Genomic DNA, 27,552 nt, shown 5'->3' on the forward strand with positions numbered 1-27,552 from the left:
CAAAATAAAACAAAAACAAATACAGCTTTGAGCAGTGAGGTCATGGTTGGTTTACGGGAGTTAAACCATACAATACAGACTGACACAAGTAGCCCAGTAGTCGAGTATCCACCTGTCTTCTAGTCTATTACTTCAAAATCAGAAACGACTAGCACAAACAGCCTTTGTGTAGCGGTGCTCGAAATGACACAAAACAAAGAACTACATTACACTCTACACCATGGAAAAGACAAAAACCCTATATCTCGTTAGAAATTCACCAAGCAAAAAAATGAAAGATATTTTCCTTAGAACTTACTTGTAATCATATTAACCAGATAATGCTATGCTAACAATCATATATTTGAACTACAAATTTTTAAGTGGCTTTTCATCAGGATAAGAAATCCTCAGTAAATTGCTTTATACAGAAATAATAAGACAGCAAACAAATACATGAATTTTATTTAGCGCTAATTTTCTATCATTTTCTATTAACTTAATCCATTTCCCCAGTAACTTATATTAGGAGTGCCTTTACTTGTTTATAATATAACTCCAATTGTTAGTTATTCAATAAACTAGTATACTTATTTTATTTTTTCTGTATAAATAAAGGATTTAAGATCAATATGTGTATGTAAACCAGGCGCGTGCAGTCACGAGAAGTCTTTTGCTCGAATATTCGACCTTATACTACCAGGATATATCAAAGGATATAGCAAAGTGTATGTGTATATTTGCATTACAAATAATTGCTTCTCGCGAAAATTAACATATATAATTTGTTTAAACAGAAGTAACTGGGATAACAGTGGAACCCCTCTAAAATAGCCACTTTCGCGACTGAGACAAACTGGCCTGATTAGAGGGCTTACACTGTACGTTATTAGGGATTATGTAAACAAAAAAAGGGACTGTGATTAAATGACCGTTTTCAAGGCGTGACCGAATCTGAGGGGTGGCTGCTTAGAGGGGTTTCAGTGTATATAAATGGCTGTACGATGACTGGACCATGCACTTGAGTAAACATTCAGAAAACAGATCAGGCTAAAACGAAATACTATCTTAGGCTTATTATAGATGAATAAATCTCAATGTTTATACCACAAATAGCTAGCACATGTTGTGTTATTCAAGTGTTAGCTTTGTTTGTTTGTTTTGAAATTTCGCACAAAGCTACTCGAGGGCTATCTTTGCTAGCCGTCCCTAATTTAGCAGTGTAAGACTAGAGGGAAGGCAACTAGTCATCACCACCCACCTCCAACTCTTGGGCTACTCTTTTACCAACGTATAGTGAGATTGATTGTGACATTATAAAGCCCCCACGGCTGAAAGGGCGAGCATGTTTGGTGCGACCGGGATTCGAACCCACGACCCTTAGATTACGAGTCGAACCCCTTAACACACTTGGCCCTGCCAAGCAGTTCGAGTGTTTGCTCTTAAGTTTATTTGTTTCTGTGTATCAATGCGTGATTCCACGTAGTGGTTTAAACATTTAAATACAGAACTCTTTACCATCACAATACAGAACGAGTTCTTTACATGTAAGAAAAGTGTTAAAATCCTTCCGTGTATATGTATCGAAACAACACGTCTGACATGCCTTAAATCGGTAACAGAATAATGTCTAGACTTAATTCTACTTTACTTAGAAATTATATTAAGTCATGAAGGTGGCCCGTAATATAATATTATAATACAGACACATATTACATTAGTTTTAACAAAACAGTTATCAGATATCAAACTTCCTTCAAATGATATTTATCTTCAATCTTGAAATTCTTTACGAAAAATATATAATAATGACGAAGAAGTTGTCATATTAAAATAATTTTAATTGTGAATACGACAACAACGTTTCTAGTAACATCCTATCATCAAGTATCTGTTGTGATGCTTGTTTGTTTTGTTTTTTGAATTTCGCAAAAGCTATCTGTGCTAGCCGTCCCTAATTTAGCAGTGTAAGACTAGAGGGAAGGCAGCTAGTCAGCACTATCCACCGCCAACTCTTGGGCTGCTATTTACCAACGAATAGTGGGATTGACCGTCACATTATAAAGTCCCCACAGCTGAATGGGCGCGCATGTTTGGTGCGACCGGGATTCGAACCCGCGACCCTCAGATTACGAGTCGAACGCCTTAACCTACATGGCAATGTCGGGCCCTCTGTTGTGAAACAGCTGAATCTTTTGAAGAAGATAAATAAAAGAATGACATTGAAACATTAATAATAAGAGTTAAACTTTGAGACAGCAAAGTCACAAGAGCTTGATGCAGGTTATAACATTAGAAATAACTGTGAGATTATTATGTCAATTTATAAACCAGGAAGACATAAAACATAAATACGAGAAAGAGTGTTTTTCGAGTGAAATACGGTTGATGGTTTAACGATTTGAATTCACCAACTGGGTAAGTACAATTCAAAATTCGGAGAAATACAACAGATTTAAAATATTACTGAGAATAATATTCAAGAGTAGAATGAAACTAACATTGAACATATTATAGAGGGATACAGAGAATGAAATTAACATATAATATATCTTGTTTAAACTCTTGGTAAATATCTACGTATTGTTCACTGTTGCGTTCATCGGTGCTCTGTGGTGCCGTACTATAAATTCACAACAGCAGTATATATTTCAAAGAACTGCTGTATGTTTAGTCAACTTTTGTGACTTTATATGCTTTAAACTCGATAAAAGAACATTGGATATGTCACATGATAAGTTGACGTAAATGACACCTTATGTTCTCAACTGGTTAAACAGCCACCCCACACCTCCAACCCGAAATCTTCGGATGCCCAGTCGATTGGCTAACTAACCTTTTGACCATACTTGAATTTAAACACACATCAGAGCGGAAAAGTTTTAATTTGGTGCTACATATGTGGACATCTCTGAGATCGAATAGATTTAACTGAGTTATCGTTGTCGTATCTAAAGCAGTGCATTAATAATTTTTTCCAAAAATATTGTCTAAAGTCTTTGGTTATATTAAACAAGTCCAAAGAATAGGTCATAAGTTGAAAATTAACAGGACTGATAAAGCATAGTTTTCTTAACCACATTTATTCGTCTTAGTTTACGCGAAGAAAAGATAAACATTTAGAAGTAAATATTTTAGCCTCAAACTTGTTGATTTCAAACGTTGTATGGCTTTTGTTTAAAACCAAGTTAAATGTTGAAATCTAACTCTACGGAGAAAAAATTAAATTATTATAACTTATATTAATCGTTTAAATTAAATGACAAAAGTTTTAATGTTGCAAAACAATTTATAAGAAAACAATTTCATACTATTTGGTAAACATGATTGAGCTTCAAGATTTAAAATGTACAAAGTGTTCACAAAAAAATATGAAGCTCAATTATACGCTTTCTTAATTATCACACACACACACATATTAAATCGATAATAGTAAATCAATTGATTATAAAGTGTGTCAAGTAAGTTTTATTACAACAACTTTGCAGCCTCGTCATGTCTTACAATCATGTCGCTGGTTATGCTGTAGCTGAGGGCCAAACATTTTTCCAATAACCTTATAGATTAGTTTCCATTATGAATTATTTGGGTTTAAGAATGTCATGTTTCAAGCACGTCACACTTCATTGTACACTTTCCATAATCCATCTAGTGTACGTTGACTACGTTTAAACAGTATGATCGCACAGAAATATCTTGGCGCTGCTTTCACGACTTTCCGGTACGTCTTCGTATCCAATAGTATGAATACACCTTTCATTCTTCAGCTTCTTCAGATGTGCGACGGATACACAGAAAGTACGACAGGAAGCTTTATCCCATTGAACCATCTTTCTAATCGCCTCTTTTCCAGGTGTAAATCATTGTTATTATATTGTATATTGCTAACTGAGATAAGTGTATAGCTTTTGCTGCTAACCTTTGAGCTCAGGGATTGTCAACTGTTGCAAAACGTCGTACTTTGCTTACTTCGGCTAGACTTGTGACAGGTCTTTTTCTGATAGATTATGGTATCCGTGCATTCATATTCCATTATTTTCCTTTGTAAGTAAGCAAAAAGAAAGTTTAAATTCTTTGTCTGAACACATATTCATGATCTGAGTGCATGACTATTTTACGTCGGAATGTTCTGTTACATTCGTTCCCAGACGCGATATATTTTCAGTGGCGTCACACCACCTACGCCACGTCAAACAAGCTCGAAGTGTAGTTCTGATACGTTTTCTTTCCACCGCGACTTTCTATAAGTTGTGGTTGTCACGTGACTTCCTGATTTCTGTGCTCAAAATCGTTCCAATATAAAGTATTCAACCCATTGTATAGGACAAATACAGTGTTTTAAAGATTAGCATACCTGTTCATATCGATATATATTATTTTATTAATCGAAACAACTGCCAAAATTTTCTAATATCAAAACTGTTTCTTCCTTAATCATTAAACTAAATGTTCCTGCCAATAGTTTGATCAAATTCACTTACACGTGTACATAACGTGTTATTTTTAATTTCGGTAACGCATTGTTTACGTAACATTACAATGATATGAACCATGAACTATTATTTTTCTATCTCTCTACCTACTTATCAATTCACCTACCATCTCTTCAACTAGTGTGAATATAAACAAACCTAATGCATGTAAAAATAACTACATTGTTTCTTAGTGTGATGGTAATGATTTCTTTAAAAAATCGTAATTTCAAAATAAAGATTTGTTTGTTTGTTTGTTTTGGAATTTCGCACAAAGCTACTCGAGGGCTATCTGTGCTAGCCGTCCCTAATTTAGCAGTGTAAGACTAGAGGGAAGGCAGCTAGTCATCACCACCCATCGCCAACCCTTGGGCTACTCTTTTACCAACGAAAAGTGGGATTGACCGTAACTTTTTAACGCCCCCACGGGTGGGAGGACGAGCATGTTTGGCGCGACTCGGGCGCGAACCCGCGACCCTCAGATTACGAAGCGCACGTTTTAACTCGCTAGGCCAAGCCAGGCCTCAAAATAAAGAAAAAAAAACTTGCTCCTCAAACTTTATAGTCAAATTACTTCAGAAAAGATATTTCATACAAATGCTAATTATTTGGATTCCTAATAAAACAATTGATCTAAGTTAGTTGTTTTTGTGTGTTGGTTCATATGTTGTTAATAGGACGTAATGCTGAGACTTTTAAGATTAACAGTAGGGCTACACTCAACAAGAACCTATTAACAAGAACTATTGTTTTATAGGTCATTGAAAAATCTCATGCAGATACAAATATTTCCTATGTGTTTCTTAAACTAAATAGAATAGACAATTTCTTGACATTATACGCTGGATTATGTTCGAATATTTTCTTTCTCGAACATGTTTACTCTATAGATTTTGTGAAGCAAGAAAGACAACAGAAAAGTAATATATCTATAAAGAGTGAAGAGAAAGATCCTTTTACAGTATATGAGTTATAAGGTGTTGATAAATCAAATCTTCTGTTTGAACAAAAATTTATATCAGTCTTAGAAACTGATATGTATGCTAATAAAATGTAATGTTTGCTGTGCTCTGTTGATCGCGAAAATATTAATATAAGTAACAAGGTCATAGTGTATTCTGAGTTTCTTTCACGATCAGACTGCATCCCTAGTGCGCTTTATCACACAGTCGTCAGACTTATTCAAATGAGGATCCTGTTACAAAAGGGGCTGATACAAATATTTTATACTCACTTAAATTTTTAATGGCTTTCGTAAACTATTCACACACACATATATATATACAAAGGATACAGCTCCTGTAATCGACTTGTTTTATGATTTTAACTGTTATTGGTGAAATTTCCTAACTTTTAATGCAGTAAATAAATGATTCTATAGCGGGTTCAAATCGACGTTCATGTGTTGACATTAGATATTAGCTAGTTATCCAACTTCCACAAATTAAAAATATCTACATTTGGAAGAAGATGTTTACTTACTATATTTGAACGACTGATGAGCAGACGTATCCTAATATGTGTTTTGTGTTTTCATAGCACACACACACACATTTTGTACACTTTATGTTCAAAGTAGGTAGAAGGAGCCGTACATATATTCAGTTACAAATAATTGTTTAAAGGATTTTATCCAACTACCAACACCCGTAATAGTGATTTCGAACACTTCAGTTAATATTTTAATTTCTATAAGCTGCCGGATTTATGTTAATCCAAGCATGGTAAATGGACGTTTCTTCACTTATACGCTTTTCACGTAAAAACAAAATGGCTCTAATTCCAGATAAATTTGAAATTATTCTTTGACTCGACGTTTGGATTTTAAGCCTTTATTAGAAATTCCACTCACAACGGGTAACACTATTTCCTTCAGTGTCTTGTATTATGATTGGAGCACCTGAGAAGGCTTAAAACCAATGCGCTTAGACAGCCTTTTTAAGGTTATACGTCGTTTCAGTTAATAGAAAAAAAAGCGTATTATACTTTCATTGGCATCGCAAAATTAAAATCATTCTGCGTGTTTGCTGTTAATCACAAACCTATACAATGAGCTATCTGTGCCCATTGCGAGTATCGAACCTCAGTTTTTTTTTAACAACGCAAGACATAAGTCTTACCGCTAAGCCACTTGTGTGTTTTGTGTGATGTAACAATCAGCTTAAAACTTGGAGGAAAACTGCTTTGATATAATATTTCAAAGACATTTAATATATTATTGAATAGATGTGGGTTCTAAATTCTTCTTTACTACTGTCTATTCTCAGTCTAATAACATTAATAACCGTCAAATAAATGTAGTGAAGCTACATTAATAACCGTCAAATAAACGGTAGTGTAGTGTCATTAATAACCGTTAAGTAGACGGTAGTGTAGTGACATGAATAACCGTCAAATATACGGTAGTGTAGTAACATGAATAACCGTCAAATATACGGTAGTGAAGTGACATTAATAACCGTCAAATATACGGTAGTGAAGAGACATTAATAACCTTCAAGTAGAAGGTAGTGAAGTGACATTAATAACCGTCAAGTAGACGGTAGTGAAGTGACATTAATAACTGTCAAATATACAATAGTGAAGTGACATTAATAACCGTCAAGTAGACGGTAGTGAAGTGACATTGATAACCGTCAAGTAGACGGTAGTGAAGTGACATTAATAACCGTCAAGTAGACGGTAGTGAAGTGACATTAATAACCGTCAAATAGACGGTAGTGAAGTGACATTAAAATACTCATTCTTTCTGATACTTTCACACTTTTTCATTTGAAACCTTACCTACGTAGGTTTGTTAAATCTATAATAACAATTTTATGAAGCTAAACAAAGAATCAGCAAAGAAAATACGCAATACTTTCAATGTGTTATTCCTCTGTAATTGTCCCCCACTGGGATAGCGGTAAGTCTACGGTCTTACAACGCTAAAATCAGGGGTTCGATTCCTCTCAATGAACACGGCAAATGTCCCAATGTGGATTTGCTATAAGAAAAACACACACAACCAGAAACCCATTTGTAATTTCACCTATTATTAAGAACATCAGTAATGTGAATTTATAGTCAAGTAATCATATGTTCATTTGTGAAAAAATACATATGTAGTTTCTGGTCAATAAGCACAGTTAACTTGTCTCGTAATTTGTTATTTTTATTTATCCTATAATAGCGCGTTAATAAATTGTGGTATTTTTCGTCATGTGACAAAATGGTGTTGTGTTGTTTCAAAATTCCCTTGAAAAGCTCATGTATTCATAATAATCCTTCACATGAGTCACTGAAATGTTAAGGTAACGTGTAATCAATACACAACTCCATTTGAAATGTTAAACATGAACAAATTTGATGATGGAGCTGTTTCTGTTTGTTGTTGTTTTTAATATATGTTTGTAAAAAGAAATAATGTAGCCATATAGGAAATCTTTACATTTCAAAAACAAGAATTCCTAACTGTTGAGTGTAAAGGAAGGTATCATTTTATAGAACTAGAACGTTTTTTCATTGATCATGCGCAGTAAAACAACCAACTAGCGTGAAAAGACAAGCTCGATCTACAGTACTTTCTCGCCCTCGCTTGCTGCCAGTGTTGAGGGACTGTTGCTGGGTGCGGTTGTATGCGACGGTTAGGATGAAATATAGCATTACGTCGAAGCAAAGGACTTTCGTCTATCATATATAAAACTCGTGTGTGTTGGTGCATAATTTGGACACCTCTTACGAAAGCACGGAAGATGAAAAAAAAAACAGTTCGTCATTAAGAAAACACATACAAATCTTGACGCTTTGACATTAAAGAGATAAAAGTTTAGCACATAAGATATTGTTGTATCTTAGCATTAAAGTTTTATTGTAAGACACTAATATAAACATGAGAATGATAAACCAGGAAAACGCACAACCTGATGTATCCTAAAACTTTACACGTGAAATATTTCTTTCCAGCCTGTCTGATTATTTATGTAGGCAAGCCGCGAAGTTCATGGTTGTGTTATGTGTCATTTGAAAAACTAGTTGTTTTGAGCGAACCACCTGCAGTATAATCCACTGGACTGGATCCTTCGAAACTTGGTCAACCAAAATTTGTGTCATCTTTTTGGAATAACGTTGTAGGATCCATCTGAATCTGAAGATTGGAGTTCTGAGGAAAAGACGTTGCTGAAGTATCCGCTTCGAGAAGTTAATCAGGTGACTTCAGCTAACGAATTTATTTATTGATAACTGACATTTTTGTTATTCATTTTTTCTCTCTATTAAATTATTTATTTTCGCTTAAAAATAACAATGTCTTCAAAATCCTTAGGACTGAGAAGATGGTAATTCATTGATAAGAAGTTTAAATATATTTCTTGCATATTATCAAAATATACAACCGCACAAAGAAACGCTAAGCAAAATGCTATTTCTAAAACTGTAGTATTCATTGTAGATATGGTTATGGATTTCATATTTGCATGTTTACTACCTATGATAATCATAATGTGATTTATTGTATTTTTTACAAAGGATGTACTAATATCAAATATTAAGTTTATAGCGCTTAACCATATAATAATGAAACGTAATACTCTCTTACGTTTTCTATTAATTGAAAAGCTTCACTATACACACACACATTGGTGAGTATGTTGTTAACACATAAGCATACTTACTTTAAGAAAAGTTTCAAACTTTAAGTGATTCATTGTTTCTATTTCTAGAGTTCGTGTGTTTGTTAACGTCATTCCAAATCTGCTTATGCAATTCTTTACAATCTTTATATGATAATTGTATGTATTTTTTAAGAAAACAAGCACACGTAATAATTTTTGAAGAAGGTAGTTTACTCATACATTTAATTCAACAATTTTTGTTCACCTTTGAATCATCTATTTTAGGTATATAAACAGAAGCGACATCTTGTCTGTCTTTGTTTAACTTGTGGCTTATTCACTCTCACATGTTTTATTCTGCGACAACAATATTTTATCATATAACATTGAAAGTTTAAATAGGTGAAAACTGCAATTAATCTTTTTGAGAATCCTTTAATTTAGAAGTATATACACAATCCTTAACACTAAGTAGTTTTTACCAGTGGTCGGTGGCAAAATATAAACACATAAGACGGTAACCGAAATGTGTGTGTTTTCTATAACAAAGCCACATTGGGCTGTTTGCTGAGTCCACCAAAACTGAAATGTGTGTGTATGTTTTCTTATAGCAAAGCCACATTGGGCTGTTTGCTGAGTCCACCGAAACTGAAATGTGTATGTGTGTTTTCTTATAACAAAGCCACATTGGGCTGTTTGGTGAGTCCACCGAAACTTAAATGTGCATGTGTGTTTTCTTATAACAAAGCCACATTGGGCTGTTTGATGAGTCCACCGAAACTGAAATGTGTGTGTGTTTTTTTTCTTATAGCAAAGCCACATTGGGCTGTTTGCTGAGTCCACCGAAACTGAAATGTGTATGTGTGTTTTCTTATAACAAAGCCACATTGGGCTGTTTGATGAGTCCACCGAAACTGAAATGTGTATGTGTGTTTTCTTATAACAAAGCCACATTGGGCTGTTTGATGAGTCCGCCGAAACTGAAATATGTGTGTGTGTGTATTTTCTTATAACAAAACCACATTGGCTGTTTGCTGAGTCCACCAAAACTTAAATGTGTGTGTGTGTTTTCTTATAACAAAGCCACATTGGGCTGTTTGATGAGTCCACCGAAACTGAAATGTGTGTGTGTTTTTTTTCTTATAGCAAAGCCACATTGGGCTGTTTGCTGAGTCCACCGAAACTTAAATGTGTATGTGTGTTTTCTTATAACAAAGCCACATTGAGCTGTTTGATGAGTCCACCAAAACTGAAATGTGTATGTGTGTTTTCTTATAACAAAGCCACATTGGGCTGTTTGGTGAGTCCACCGAAACTTAAATGTGTATGTGTGTTTTCTTATAACAAAGCCACATTGGGCTGTTTGATGAGTCCGCCGAAACTGAAATGTGTGTATGTGTGTTTTCTTATAACAAAGCCACATTGGGCTGTTTGATGAGACCGCCGAAACTGAAATGTTTGTGTGTGTGTTTTCTTATAACAAAACCACATTGGGCTGTTTACTAAGTCAACCAAAACTGAAATGTGTATGTGTGTTTTCTTAAAACAAAGCCACATTGTGCTGTTTTCTGAGTCCACCGAGACTGAAATGTGTATGTGTGTTTTCTTATAACAAAGCCACATTGGGCTGTTTGGTGAGTCCACCGAAACTTAAATGTGCATGTGTGTTTTCTTATAACAAAGCCACATTGGGCTGTTTGATGAGTCCACCGAAACTGAAATGTGTGTGTGTTTTTTTTTCTTATAGCAAAGCCACATTGGGCTGTTTGCTGAGTCCACCGAAACTGAAATGTGTATGTGTGTTTTCTTATAACAAAGCCACATTGGGCTGTTTGATGAGTCCACCGAAACTGAAATGTGTATGTGTGTTTTCTTATAACAAAGCCACATTGGGCTGTTTGATGAGTCCGCCGAAACTGAAATATGTGTGTGTGTGTATTTTCTTATAACAAAACCACATTGGGCTGTTTGCTGAGTCCACCAAAACTTAAATGTGTGTGTGTGTTTTCTTATAACAAAGCCACATTGGGCTGTTTGATGAGTCCACCGAAACTGAAATGTGTGTGTGTTTTTTCTTATAGCAAAGCCACATTGGGCTGTTTGCTGAGTCCACCGAAACTTAAATGTGTATGTGTGTTTTCTTATAACAAAGCCACATTGAGCTGTTTGATGAGTCCGCCGAAACTGAAATGTGTGTATGTGTGTTTTCTTATAACAAAGCCACATTGGGCTGTTTGATGAGACCGCCGAAACTGAAATGTTTGTGTGTGTGTTTTCTTATAACAAAACCACATTGGGCTGTTTACTAAGTCAACCAAAACTGAAATGTGTATGTGTGTTTTCTTAAAACAAAGCCACATTGTGCTGTTTTCTGAGTCCACCGAGACTGAAATGCGTACAACAACTTATTGTTTAAGCTTTATAGATTATATCAGGAATCACAGTGATTGTTAGGCCTGTTTAAGACTTATTAATATCTATTTTTATTTGAAATCACAAAGCAATAAAATCTGATGTAACAGTTTCACACAACAAAATAGAACTAAATAATCCATAGGTTATTTTATTCTTCACAAAATGAACTCATGCAACAAAATGAGATTATTGATTAATGTTGATTGTTACATGTATTTTAACTCCAAGTTAATTAAAGAATAACGACCAACAGTCCTGTTTAGACGAGAAAATGATATACAAGTTTGTCTAATGTAACGGAGAGACTAAGAAAATTCAGTTTAATAGCAATGCCGGAAATAAGTTAAATTCGAAAGAAAATCAGGTCGATTTTGGCTGAAAATAAGGATGACAATGTTCAATGAAATAATAGATAAAAACAGACTAGAGAGTCGTCAACGTTTATAAACTACTTATCAGCTATAACTTCCAACTCGTATCTGAGCATGCGCTGGTCTCTACATTCTTACAAGCGTGCTTTTATTTCAGCCAATTAGGCTGAATATTATCGGTACTTGCTTCGTTATTATATATATGTATGTTATTGTGCAGTGTTATTTCAGTAGTATTTTTGTATATATAACTGCAATGTGGTTTACAGACGTTTTGGTCTAAGTTATTTTTCTATAAAAGAAAAACTATAATTGAATTTTGGGATTGTAATAGTTTCGTTCAGATAGGAGAGGTAAATATAAATAATTCATTTAAGATGTAAATATTACATCTTCATACTAACATTTAATTTGTTTTATAATATGTTTTTGTCTCTATAATGGCCTAAACACAGCTTTCCAATGATGTTTATATCATTAGTGTTTTATTTAATTCAATTGTGTTTTTCCTTATACTTCTTGAAAGAGTAAATAGAGTGGAAATATAGTGCAGAAAATATGTGTCCACATTGAATGGTAGTCCATAAATAGGCGCACAACAGTGCTTTAAAACTAATCGTGTAGGACACTAGTGTCTTATTATCTTACAGAATATGTTAGTTCTTCAGCTGGCTGTGGCAAGAGCAAAGCGCTTTTCTCCCTGTTGGGTCTCTATCACTTTTGTAACTGTTGCGAGAAACACTAAAATGATATTACGTGAGAGTGAATAGATTTCTTTACTGGAGAGTTTGGCCGTAATAGACTTACAGCAGGTACGTGTCAGCTGAACTCATTTATCATGTTACTTTGAGTGAGGCTCAGAGTGATAATTCACATTAATTGTCCATTACTGAACACACCCTTCCGGTAGCGTTACAGGAAATACATCAGGATGAACGTGATTGTAACGAATCTGCGCTACAAAAGAGGTTCGCTTCTTGTCATGTGGTGCTTGTTACATGATCGATGAAAAATAAGTTATTGTGCTTTGTAATACAGTTGCTCAATTATGAGCAAAATTTTACTTGGTTGTCATAAATTACTGGAACATCATGGAATAACATTATTTACAGTGGGTTACTATTGTTTAAAGGTGTTTCCCCTATAACTTACACATTCTGTAAACGTTTACAGCTAAACATTCCAATCTATATGCTGTGTGTTTAGGAAAAAGAAGTGTCCCTCATTGGCACAGCGGTATGTTTGCGACTTACAGCGCTAGAAACTGGATTTCGATACCTTTGATGAGAAGAACACAGGTTGCCTATTGTGTAGCTTTGTGCTTACCAACAAACAAAACGACAATAATATTTTACTGAGTCTAGAAGTGCATACCCAGATTTAACCTTACAAAAAAAAACACACTTGTCTGCTTTAGTATTTCGTGAGAACAAACTACTAACCTACCGAACGTAGAGATACAGGTTATTTCTCTGACAGTGCACCATAATTCGTAACTCCTTTCAGACATTATGCATGATGAAAGTTGCAATATTTTCTCAAAGCAAATATTATGATGAATATGCTTTTCACAGAAAACAAATTCAGTATTTATAAACATTCTCACAATAAGCTTGTAATAGAGCGTACATTCTTTTCCTACACAACGTTTATTGATTATTTATACTCGTCACACACTGTGTGTAACTGGACTTTCCTCCACTTTCTGGCAGTGTGTATTTAAATTTACACATCTTTTCAATAAGAGTTTTTTAATAATTAGTAATTTGTTCATAACGAAGCATTACTACATTGATTTCTAAAACTGCCTTTACAGATAAAGTGTAAAAAGACATACTCGTTTTCCCAGAAGACTTTTAATAAGAGTAATTTCTTTTAGCAGATGCTATGTTGGAAGATAAGTCATGTTAAGTACAACCAGCATTACTAGTATTTTCAACAGAAACCTTTTAGTAAGGAACATGTTGTTCATTGGTTAAGAATCTTTACGATTCACATTGACACCCGTTAATGGTGAATACGCTTTTCACAAAGGTTTTTTAAGGATAATTGTAATTCCTCAATGGATAACGTTGTGAGACTGGCATTCATATGATAAAGGCAATTCTTAATGAGCATTTTACTCTTTGAGCAGATATAGCCTAATAATATTTACATTCTTTACAGACCCTGTGTAATGGAACTTACACTTATTTTACGGATACCCTGAAATGAAAGTTATTTTACAGGCATTATGTAATGAAACTTACACTCTTTTCACAGACACTGTGCAATGAAACTTGTACGTTTTCACGCATGCGGATAATGAAAGTTACACTTGTTTCACAGATACCGTGTATTTAATCTTTATATTTAAAAACTTGATTATATCATATTTGTGTATTACTAAAACCAATAGTTATATATGTAAAACAACAGATATGTAACTATAATAAACCAATATACAACCTATATAATTGTATATTATGTATTCAGTTGTGCTCTACACTACAATAAAAAACCAATATAATTGTATATTGTGTATTCAACTGTGCTCTACACTCTAATAATAAACAAATACAAAACCGATATGATTCTATATTGTTTATTCAACTGGGCTCTATACTCTAGTAATAAACCAATATATAATCGATATTCATGGACACTGGTGACAAAAATGGTTTCTTATTGCTAAATTATATTTTTATGTGAGCTTTTGATAGAGAAAAAGCAAAGAAAATTAAAAATATAATACATGAAAACTCATATTTTTATATTGGATATGATGCTCACTTTAAGGTTAACTTTAATACTAGTAAGTTGGGGAACATTAAAAGCTGATCGTTTGTTGTTTCCTTATTTGGTTTAAGTATTTACATTTGTATACGAGCACTAATTGTTTGAATTTCGCGCAAAGTTTCACGACGGCTACCTGCGATAGCCGTCCTTAATTTAGCGGTGTAAGACTAGAGGGAAAGTAGCTGGTCATTACTACCCATTATTCTTCTAACAACGTAAAATTTGATCGTAATATTATTATGCCCCCTACCGCTAAAAGGCGAGTAAAGTTGGTGTGACGGGGATTCGAATCCGCGACCTTCAGACTAGAAATTAAGCGTTTTAATTACATGGGCATGGAGGGCGCTGAGAGATATGAATTTAGTGTATATCTATTTCATTGAGAATGCGTTAATAAGACTACCTTGTTTGTTTTTTTTAGGGCAAACCGGTATCAGGTTTATTGACTTTGTTCAACAAAGAATCATCACACTGGTAATAAAAGCAAATCAATTAATTTTAACTATCTTTGTAATTATAGTACAAGATTACTAAACGTTATGATTGGGTATTTTACTCTCGTTTCATAATCGTCATTTGCAAAACAAAGTTTAACAAAATAGCGATAACAACATAGACTTCAAACCAAATGTTATTTTATGTTCCTATTTCTTGTTTCAAACCTTTTCTAGTCAACATTTTCTCTATAGCAGACTCTCGTTACGAAGCAACCAGTATATTGATCTTAAATATAATGAAGGAAAGGATTTTCGTAAATACTGCGTGAAATTCGTGATATGAAAATACATTACTTCTAGAACATTTCTATATTTTTATTGCTGCGAATAGTTAAGCAGTCTTATAGAACTTATTATATATTAAATTCGTTCTTTATTGCACTAAGTTCAGTGATTTTGTAAGGAATATTAACACACAGGGGTTTAAAAGGTAAATCTAATTAAATACAACTTACTAGGTTTGTTTGTTTTTGAATTTCGCGCAAAGGTACACGAGGGCTATCTGCTCTAGCCATCCCTAATTTAGCAGTGTAAGACTAAGTGGAAGGCAGCTATTCATCACCACCCACCGCCAACTCTTGAGCTACTCTTTTACCAACGAACAGTGGGCTTGACCGTCACATTATAACGTCCCCCACTGCTGAATGGGCGAGCATGGTTTGAAGTGACAGGGATTCGAACCCGCGACCCTTGGATTACGAGTCGAGTGCCTTAACCACCTGGCCATGCCGGGCCCAAATTACACGGATTGCATTGTTAACATTTATCGCTGTACTTCTTGGGGGCAGAGGTTGTGTCTTTGAGTGTGTTCATGTTAATATATTTTTTAATTTCATGGAAATCACTTTCACTTTTATTTCTTTAAGTAATTTTGTCTGTGATTTTATAAATTAAACATTGTTTACGGTATTCTGGAAGACAAGCCTTGCTTTAACATTACAGTTAATAAGACTTTCTCACAGCATACCGATGTATATCAAATTCTTAAGATGTAACGGGTTTTTAACATACTGTAGTTTTAAATACACATTTTTAGCCCTCCACCACTACCAGTGGCGCAGTGATCAGTTGCAAACTACACTATGGATCAGGTTTTGATAACCATGATGGACAAAGCAGAGATAGTGTCCATTCTATAATTTGTTGTATATACTTATACAAGTTCCTGTAAAGTTAATTATTCCTTGTTATCCATAATATTTTAATCACTCAAATAGGTCAAGTAAAGTTCTTGTTCTTTGACCTTGGCCCATGTCCCTATTTTATTGAGTATGATCTTACATATGAATGATGTAGATGAAGTAAAGAAGGATTATAGGATATAAATGAAGTGTATTAAACGTGTATGTTAACATATTGTTTACACCAACATAGTGAAAAATATCAAAGATAGTATTTACATCAGCAGTATGTTTGATATTTATTACTATCATAAAGGTGAAGTTAATTTCTCTTTGGTTAACCTATATTCATTGTTAATGATGATGAGTGGTATTCTCCAAAACTAATAACACACGCTGATCAAAGTGTACATTGAACTAGTCTTCCCTTGAACTTAGACTTTGAGATTAAACAATATTCGGAATAATAAGTTTATTTGTTATATCTGCTATTGTGCGGCTATATAGTGTGAAGAAATGAATATTGACCAAAGATACTTTTTCTTCACTTCACCTATCTAGTGTATCGGTTTTTTATCATAGCGAGTATAAAGCACGTTCACGTGTAATTTTTTTTCATAACATCTATGCAAAGCGGGAATGGTGATTCGTCTAAGTTCCTAGTTGAAATGACCCGGCATGGCCAGGTGATTAAGGCACTCGACTCGTTACTTGAGGGTCACGGGTTCGAATCCCCGTCATACCAAACATGCTCGCCCATTCAGCCGTGGGAGCGTCATAAAGGTACGATCAATTTCACTATTTGTTGGTTAAAGAGTAGCCCAAGAGTTGGGTGGTGATGACTAACTGCCTTCCCTCTGGTCTTACACTGCTAAATTATGGATAGCTAGCGCAGATAGCCCTCGAGTAGCTTTGTGCGAAATTCAAAAACAAAACAAAACAAAATATACACTTTAATGTCGGTATTGTGTTTGGTTCTCCCTGCCTACCTAACATGTAACGCCTATCTTTATGACTAGCTTCATACGATGATTTCTAAGCTTCTTTTATCTTTGCTTATGTTTAATTTATTAAAATTAATAAACATTTTCATACAAGCTTTATATAAGTAAGAGCTTTATCTTTTATAAAAATATATATCATTTATCTTTTCCCTTTGTGTATTTTATAGCTAATTTCTCTCATAAATAATTTTGGTACGGTTTTAGATGCCTAAATATTTTTTCATTGCGCCTTTAGAGCAAACTGTTACTCACGCACGTACGGATTTTTGTAGCAGATACCAAACTCATGAGAGGAATTATAATAAACAAAGCTTGGAAATAGCAATGAAATAGGAAAGGGGTGGAGCATTGATTATGTTTTTATGAGACAAAATATTGCTGCAAACTTAGGGTAATTATCTTGCTATTGTAGCAGGGTAATGACTGACGGTACAAAAAGACGACAGGGGTTACATGATTCTAAGTCGAACTGAAAATAAAACGCAACAAAAAGAAATCACAACAGAGCTTTCCTATTATTAAGGGCCCAGCATTACTAGATGGTTAGAGTCCTCGACTCGCTGTCCGAGGGTCGCGACTTCGAATCCTCGTGTAACTAAATATTCTTGCCCTTTCATCCGTGGTGGCGTAATATTTAAAAGAAAATATTATTAACAAGTTTTTAAACAAGAGCACAGGTAACACAATGTGTAAAAATTACGAAACTTTAAAGGAGAGACACAGATAACAAAATTCCAGGGATTTGTCAATCATTCGGATTGATGTATAGGTAGCGAAATATCCGAAAGTCTGTCAATATTTTATCTCTAGAAACTAGTAGCGAAACATCCGGAATTTATTAATGTCTTGGGATGTGAAATAGGCAACAAAACATTAGGGAATCTTTCAGTTTTGTGGACTGCAGAATTTATAGTAAAATGATAAAGTATCTTTTACCTTCAGAGAATGAGGACCTGATAGTGTATAATAATGGTGAATATTTGTAAGTACAAATATCTTAACATCCACAGAACTGTTTCATTTTAAGAACTATAATTTTCTTTAAAATGTTATATTTCATCTTTATAAGCTTTATGACGAGTGCACTATAGGATGGTGTATTTCTCTCAGTGGTTGTGTTTGATGTACTCTACATGAAAACCAATGCGTAAATAATGTATCAATTTTTTTTTCTAATTGTCTCTGTTTTTCGAGGGTTTTAATATGTACATCAAAAGTACGGAAAGCAGTTTCAATCTAAAAACACTTACAAGTTATAGATAAATATATACAGAACACAGACTTCACAGTTAAATAGCATTATGTAAGTTGAAACTAAAATACTAGTTTAATCTGAAATAATTCTTTTGAGACATCACAAGGCTGAACGTTCGAGAAATATTTCGTATTGCAATATTTTATTTAAAATTAAAGTATACATGACAGAAATTTACAGTTTATATACTAAGTAGTTTTAAATAAATTTATTTTGAAGAATTGAACGTTTTCTGGATATATGAATAATCCTAAAAAACACTTGTTTACACTATTTAAGTAAAAAAAATAAAAACTTTAACGTCGTTATCAAATATGATTTTATTTTTCTCACCTACAGTCATACTTACGATAAGATATACCTATTACTATTATTTCAACTCAAAGATCCTGTAATCTAACAAAGGTTGCATCTGATCATTTCACATGATTATGAGTTGTATTGGAAGGAAAAGCTTTAAAATAAAAGTGCTGAAACATAAAATTTAATACTTATTTGACTTTATACGAACCGTACAAATATAATCTGTGAAGTAACATTCTCGCTTCAGTTGATTGCTATAATTCCTTGTTATTATTATTATAACATATGAGAAAATATCAACCTTAAAGAAAGCGAAAGCTGATGAGAAAGAACACTGAAACGTAAATGGACACTTCAGGCACTTAGCCAGTCACTATTCTCTTCAGCTATTTGATATATCAATAAAAGGATAAAAAACTTTTATAATTGCTTCTTAATTATTAAACTACTATTTTCAATCAAACGTAAGTATTTGATTATTAATTAATAATTCATTACGCATTTTAAGAATAATCAAGACACATTATATTCAAGCATACGTTGGTATTTTTGAGTTTACCTTTCAATTAATAAACGTTATTTGAATACATTGATAGTTAGTTAGTTAGTTATCAACTATGTCATCACTGGAAACACTAAATAAAAGTAACGAGTTATTTGAAAATAGGGCTGCGAAATGTTTATTTGGGTGATAACTCTTAATACAAAAATATCTCACATTTCGCCAGAGTCACTGAAAAAGAAATTCCACTTAGAAACGTTAGATTCAAATTCGCTAACGAATAAGAACTGCATGCGCGCGCACACACATATATATATATAACATTTGCAGATAAATAATTTTGTTTTACTTCTTTGTTTAGCCACTAAAATGGGTTAAACGAAAAACATTACTAAATTAAGCTCGTTTTGTATGTTTTATTTTTTAATGACTTTTCTTCGCTATAAACAACAAAAAAGCTGTATATAACATTGTTTATCATATTCTGCTTCTCTCGCTTTGACACCATTTTGTTACGATTTCTCTTAGGTTTCCTTTCTTGTGTTCATCAACTGTATTTAGATTCTATTTATTCCTATCAGGAACTGGCTCATAACACAACAAATTGTCGTTTATTACAATAATCAGTAAGATGTAGATGTAGTTTTTGTTTCTTACTCCTTAATTCATTATTACAATAATCAGTAAGATGTAGATTTAGTTTATGTTTTTTAATTCATTCGCCTCTCTCGCTTTACTCGTTCTGTCTCACATCTAGTCCTCCACTGGTACAGCAGTAAGTCTATCTACGGATTTACAACGCTGAAATCAAGAGTTCGATTCCCCCTCGGCGAACACAGCAGATAGCCGGATGTGGATTTGCTATAAGAACACATGCATACAAACACACTCTCACATCCACCATTGTTGTTCTTGTTGAGCTTCTGTCTCTGATATTTTTTTCTCAAAACTTCGACAAACTAGCTACTTTTTTAACCTTCCATCTTTCTTATGCACAATGGATTATAACATTTCGCAACCACAGTTTTAATCTCTATAATGTTGAACTTAGAAAGGCAGTCGCCCACTCCGATTACTTTTTAACGACTGAGTGTACTGTAATTTCCAGATTCCTTGGGGATTTAACAAAAGTAGGTCACTTTCTCACCTCTTTCAAAGCGATCATTATTTTCTACAGCCAAATTCATAATATGTCATATTCCTAAATACCATGTGAACAAATATCTTAGTTTTTTATTTTTTATACAGATATGATTAATTTCACAATAATAAATCTATAATATATGTTATTGTATAGCATTACCTCTTGGATTACCTGGTGGATATGAGTTTATTCTTTGTAATAGGCAAAATCATACAAGTTACAGTTTAATGTTAATTAGTTTGTTGTTAATGCAGCTGACTGGTGTGCTTCCAGCAATGAGAACAAACTGTCTTTCTTCATTTGTCTGTTTTTAGATGTTTGAGATTTTAACACTAAATGCTGACCATTGGTTCCTTTCAAATCATTATCGATCAATAGAAGAGTTCACTTTCGCTAATATTGAAATACCATTAGAGTTAGCTGACGAAATGCTCATCCATCCTAATTGTCTAAACGTTATTAGTTTCTGATGTGCCAATTACTATAGCATTGCCAAAACAAGCACAATTTCTGTGAAGACACGTCATGAAAGCACATATCTTTCTTTATTAGTAATATAATGTTATCATAATTTACCAGGTACTTAACTGACTTCGGACTAACAAGTGGTTGGAATGTTATCATAATTTACCAGGTACTTAACTGACTTCGGACTAGCAAGTGGTTGGAATGTTATCATAATTTACCAGGTACTTAACTGACTTCGGACTAGCAAGTGGTTGGAATGTTATCATAATTTACCAGGTACTTAACTGACTTCGGACTAACAAGTGGTTGGAATGTTATCATAATTTACCAGGTACTTAACTGACTTCGGACTAACAAGTGGTTGGAATGTTATCATAATTTACCAGGTACTTAACTGACTTCGGACTAGCAAGTGGTTGGAATGTTATCATAATTTACCTGGTACTTAACTGACTTCGGACTAACAAGTGGTTGGAATGTTATTATACATAATAGAACCCATCTGTTTTTCCTGTTTCGTGATAAAGAATTCGAAGTTCTTTCTGTTTTATTAATCATCTGTAAAGAAAATACTCTTACTTGGGCTGATGTGCCGGCTAGAGTCCTGTATTTTCTAGTAAAATAACTGTTTTGTGTTGATTTATTTTTTGGCAGAATGTCACGTCGCACACGAAATCCAAGTGTTCAGAATCAAACTACAACATTTCCTAGGAAGTTTACGGAAAATGTAACGTCTTCTGTTGCCGAACAAGCTCAACAATACTTAGAAGAAAACGTTAAAACCTGGATGAAACCGGATTATGAAAAGGTAAGGACTAACATTTTCCAAAACTTTTTGTTTCTTTTTGGTTATAAATACGGGGGAAACAAAACTCGAACCATGGTTGAGAACCAATGTTTCATAGACAAGTCTAATAAAATGTCTGCTATCCTTAAGTCTATTACTGATGCCAAAATTCCTAGTGTGTTTTAGTGTTTAGTATATTACACTTCCAAATTTAAAAAAATAAAATATTCTATTCTGAACAGCATCTTTAAATATCTTACTATAAATCCATCAGGCCATGTGGTTAAAGTACTTGACTCGTAATATGAGGGTCGCGGATTCGAATCCCCGTCACACCAAATATGCTCGTCCTTTCAGCCGTGGGGACGTTAAAACGTGACGGTCAATCCTACTATTTGTTGGTAAAATAGTAACCCAAGAGTTGGCGAGGGGTGGTGATGACTAAATAACTTCCCTCTTGTCTTACACTGCTAAATTAGGGACGGCCATCGCAGATAGCCTTCGAGTAGCTTTGAGTGAAATTCAAAAACAAAGAAACAATACATCCATCGCCCAAAATTGGCTGGCTCGATTATCATAATTTTTGATAAGGTAAAGTAAAATTATCCGACAATGTACTTAGGTTACTTTGTTTCGGAATTTTTCCCAATAGAAAGTAGGAAGATATACATACCCTGAAATAGAGCATATTTCCAGTTTTTTAAATTACTTTTGGCATCCATCACCCACAATTAGTTGGCTTGGTTACTACAAATTTTTTTTTTATGATAGATAACTTTTCTATGATGTACATAGTTCATTTGTTTTGAGATTTGTGCCCGAGAATGGAGATTACAAAACACCATGAAATAGGAGAAGTTACCATTTTCTATAGAGTTTTGCATTAAGTTTAAAGAAATAATTATATAATAAGCTAAATGGGTCAATTATTTATTATCTTCCACAAAACAAATATGCAATTAGCATTTAATTAAGTTATTAGGAATTTGATAACAAAAGAAAGAACGTAGGGAGCATTGTCCTGTGTATGGTTTTGGTTTCTTTAACGGCTGCACTCATTTAGTTAGTTGTATTAAAACCTAAGGCTCACAGTGTTCTGTTCAATATCATAGTTTCCTTTGCTTTTTAAATCTAATTTCAATCCGGCGTTGTGTGAAAAACATGTTTAAGGTTCGTTATCTGTACTGTATTTACTGATACAGATTTTATGGAACTATTGTTAACTTGTGTTCCATAAACAAAACCTCCAAAAAAAGGCCCTGTGAATACTTTGTTTGTTTGTTTTTTGAATTTTGCGCAAAGCTACACGAGGGCTATCTACACTAGCCATCCCTAATTTAGTGGTGTAAGACTTGAGGAAATGCAGCTAGTCATCACCACCCACCGCCAACTCTTGGGCTTCCCATTTACCAACGAAGAGTGAATTGACCGTCATATTATAACGCCCTCACGGTTGAAAGAGCAAGCATGTCTGGTGTGACGGTAATTCGAACCCGTGACCCTCGGATTGCCTTAACCACCTAGCCATGCTGGGGCCTCTGTGAATAGATAAATCTTTTACTTTCTGATGATGAAAGGAAATTGATTTTCTTTATACAAATAATAATTTTTGATAATCAAGATGTCTCATTTTCTATAGAGCACAAAAATTACCTAAAATAAGTTTTAGAAGATTCGTGTAGAAACTGCCATAATCTTCCTATAGGAAATTCAAGAACTTTAAAATGTCATTCATTTTCAGTGGGAAGAGAGCTGGAGTGAACTTACTGTATTAACTTTCTTTTTTATTTTACACTTGTGTGTTATATATGTTTTTTAGACATATCACTTTCGAAATTTATCATTATATTTTTGTCTTTAATATTGATAACATCTAATATCTAAGCTCAGTTTATGTCATAGTGATTTACTTGATAATTTTTAAATAAAGTAGATTATATGTATTACTTATAAGGTTTTCATAATCATATATTATGTAATGTCCTTTATTCAAGTTTTCATATTATTAAAAGTCTTCATCGGGCATTATATGCTGCCAGTTAAAGCCTAAAGAATGACATTAAATACGCGGATCCTCTTCTACAAAGTTGAAGCTTTTAAGGTATTGTAGAAACAAAATTACACAAGCAGACGCGAGGAAGACGAATAATGAAAAGGAGCGAAATTCTAGTTAGGAAATTAAGAAAAGCTGGATGGGAATATTTTTTTCTTCAGAGTCGGATTGCTTTTCGTTGTCCAAAGAAAAGTCAATTACCGTTAAAGGCTTTATCTGGAAAGGCACTTTTTTCTAAAAGCATTATCGTTTATGTGTTTAATGTACTTTGAAAGTAATTGATACTAGTCACAATGCTTGAAAATAATTTAAGACATAAATTTGTGTGAAAGTTTTTTATTGCTTTAAAAAGTTCACAAATTAACTACGTACATTATTTTTTGCTGTTTATCATCTGATTTATTCTCAGAGTCTGCTTGACTGCAACTTCTTGTTATAGATGTACAAAAACATTCTCAGTCTTATTAGAAGATTAACTTGAAATTTGTTTCAAGCTTAGGAATATGAACAGATTATTTCAGCTTCTTAAAGGATCCAAAACTTCACTCAACCTAGTGAGAAACAATAAAGTACTATTTTTTCTGTTTCCTTTTTCATCAAATGGCGGTGAATGTATTGTTTTTTAATTGTTAGTTCTCCCGTGGTTTCTATAAAACATTGATGAATTTGTAACTCACAAGGTTTTACTCTTATTGCGTTATTGTAAAATGAATTAATAAACGCAGAAAGTAAAATAAACATACTGAATGATTAAATACTTCAGAAAACATAATAGTCCCCAGCTGGGACAGCAGTAAGTCAACGGATTTTATAAGGCTAATTCAAGGATTCGATTCCCTTCGGTGAACACAACCCGATATGACTTTGATTTAAGAGAAACACATACATAACAAAATAGGTTTTACTGCTGCTCTTTATCTGTCCGAATGGTGTACGGGTTTATTTCAAAATTGTTGTAACATTTGTTTTTAATAATATAGTTATCCGAATGGTGTACGGGTTTATTTCAAAATTGTTGTAACATTTGTTTTTAATAATATAGTTATCCGAATGGTGTACGGGTTTATTTCAAAATTGTTGTAACATTTGTTTTTAATAATATAGTTATCCGAATGATGTACGAATTTATTTCAAAATTGTTGTAACATTCGTTTTTTTACAATATAGTTATCCGAATAGTGTACGAGTTTATTTCACAATTGTTGTAACATTTGTTTTTTACAATATAGTTATCCGAATGGTGTACGAGTTTATTTCACAATTGTTGTAACATTTATTTGTTATAATATAGTTATATAGATTACCTAATTTCTATTTTAAATTAGTTACAGCATGTTAGCTCTATAAATGCTTCATTATTGTTATTATTGGAGGAATTGCAGTAGTTTATTTATGTAAGTATATCACTGCTTCTATTAAAAGAGATTCGGAAGTGGCCTTTATTGGTCATACGTTAAATATTTATTGTAAGTTTTTCTACACATGTCACTTTAGACCAGTTTAAGAAAAGACACGGTAATTACCCATATACGAAGTTTACTAGATGCATTTAGAAAGAATTGCAATAATTATTTATCTTTACAGATAGTTTTCTAGGTTATAGTGCGTATAGTTGTCTTTGGTTTATTGTACTATATCCATCGTGAAGTGTTACTGGTCACCTCACTTTATCTGGGTGAATAAGGTAGTTTATAGTACAATATACATCGAGAAGAGTTATTGGTCAAACCTCTGATAGTCTGTAATACGAACTTATCGTAAAGAGTTAATTTACTCATCAACGTTTCTGTCTATAGTCGTTTGATTTATCAAACAATATCCATCTTAGTTGGCTCAATTCTGAACTTGTTTAAACTTACTGGGTTTAAATATACCCTTTATAACTACACTTTCAAAAGAGAAGCTCAAATTTTGTGAAGGATTGACGTGGATATATCTCTTATGTTTTAATTTATTATTACCATTCTGTCTTAATTTATCAAGAGCTTTACTTACGTGGAACACATGTATATCTCTAGAGCAATCCAGAGAAGAGCGTCAAGTCGTCTTCTGATTGGAAGGCATAATTTATTTAGTTTGTCTAATTTTGTTTATTACTGTCTCATTATATTTCTTTCTTGGGAAAAGCCTTAACATAGCAGATGCATTGCTAGCATTATTTGGTTTCCATGACAACGTACTATCCAATAAAAGACCTGTTTTCAGAGAAAGTTCCAAAAATATATCTCATAACGCGTTCGCTATCATTTCTATCTATAGCGGGAGGTTAACGTGCTTGTTAATATCTGAACAGAAGATAGACATCTGACACAGAATATTCCAACAGTAAACTTTCACGGTTGATACCATCAGTTATACGGTAACGAGTACGAGTGCAGATTAACCTTCACAACAAGTAAGGTTAAATGTAATGTATAACTGTTTTATTCTCTAAAATCGACGTTGTTAGATTAATTATAACAGAAGTACGTCAAACGTAATTTAATGTTGATTATTAATAATATTTACATTGCGTAAAGAGTAATGACTATTACACAGACTATTCCATTTATTAGGTCCCCCACTCAAACACACACGAACAAAAGTTTGTTTTTGTTTGGAATTTCGCTCAAAGCTACACGTGGGCTACATACGATAGCCGTTACTAATTTAGGAGTGTAAGACTAGAGGGAAAGCAACTAGTCATCACTACCCACCGCCAACTCTTGGACTACTCTTTTATCACCGAATAGTAGGATTGACCGAAACTTTATAACATCCACCCGGCTGAAAGGGCGAACATGTTTGGTAGGACGGGGATTCAAACTCGTGACTTTCAGATTACGTCTAGCACCTTAACCACCTGGCTATGCTGGGCCCACAAACGAACGACGTATGATGTTTCTAACTATTGTTTGAGCTCTATAAATGCAGTGATTTACTCATGACAGTTATTTTAAGAAAAAAAATTACAAGGAATAATAAAAGTCTAATAAACCTGAACAATGAGTAGATTGTTGATTCCATTCTGATGGGTACATTCCTAACAACAACTGAATTTTTACTGGCCATTGAAAGTCATCTATCAATACAATAGTCTGTAAAAATAGTAGCAATTGATAGGGAATATTTATGTCATTACTTAAAAAGTATTCAGAATCACTAAGGGCGAAAGGAGGGGGAAGACGAGTGGACAGAATTGAAGAGTGTAACGGACAACACACTGGGCTCACATTCACAACACACTGGGCCCATATTCACAATACACTGGACCCATATTCACAACACACTGGGCCCATATTCACAACACACTGGGCCCACATGTACCACACACTGGGCCTATATTCACAATACACTGGACCCATATTCACAATACACTGGACTCATATTCACAACACACTGGGCCCATATTTACAACACGGTGGGCCCATATTCACAACACACTGGACCCATATTCACAACACACTGAGCCCATATGCACGGATTCTTTTAAAGAGGCCAGAATTCGGCTATTTCTAACCGTATGTTATGTGAAGAACTTAAGAAAATATATCGTATGGCACACGGAAAATAGTCCGAAAACCACTTATGTCACGTGCAGCGAGAAGGCAAGACTTTGGAAGTGCTTGTTTACTGCAATGTGTAAATAACCGAAAATGTAAATAACTGAGGGGTTACGTTTGCTTTTTTTTTCTATGGAGGAAGGAGTTAAAATATGGAGTTGTTGACTTTGCTTCCTCTGTTCTAATAGATGAAACGCTCTTTCAGCAGACGATAGGTTCTCTAACTTGTTTAGAAAGCTATTATTACATGCTTTCATGTTTTATTGTGC

The 27,552-nt window shown here is 33.7% G+C and overlaps 1 protein-coding gene across 1 annotated transcript in view; it reads left to right on the forward strand.

The window, feature by feature from the left end:
* The first annotated feature begins 8,050 nt into the window (after positions 1–8,050).
* Positions 8,051–27,552, forward strand: part of LOC143229595 (uncharacterized) — a 73,282-nt gene continuing 53,780 nt past the window's right edge. Inside the window, exons 1-2 of the mRNA XM_076462155.1 lie at positions 8,051–8,639; positions 21,556–21,709. Coding sequence (XP_076318270.1) covers positions 21,557–21,709 — 153 coding nt within the window. The 5' untranslated portion in view covers positions 8,051–8,639; position 21,556. The remainder of the gene's footprint in view (positions 8,640–21,555; positions 21,710–27,552) is intronic.

The sequence above is a fragment of the Tachypleus tridentatus genome, chromosome 10, assembly GCF_004210375.1.
Source record: "Tachypleus tridentatus isolate NWPU-2018 chromosome 10, ASM421037v1, whole genome shotgun sequence".
In the NCBI taxonomy this organism is placed as follows: domain Eukaryota; kingdom Metazoa; phylum Arthropoda; class Merostomata; order Xiphosura; family Limulidae; genus Tachypleus; species Tachypleus tridentatus.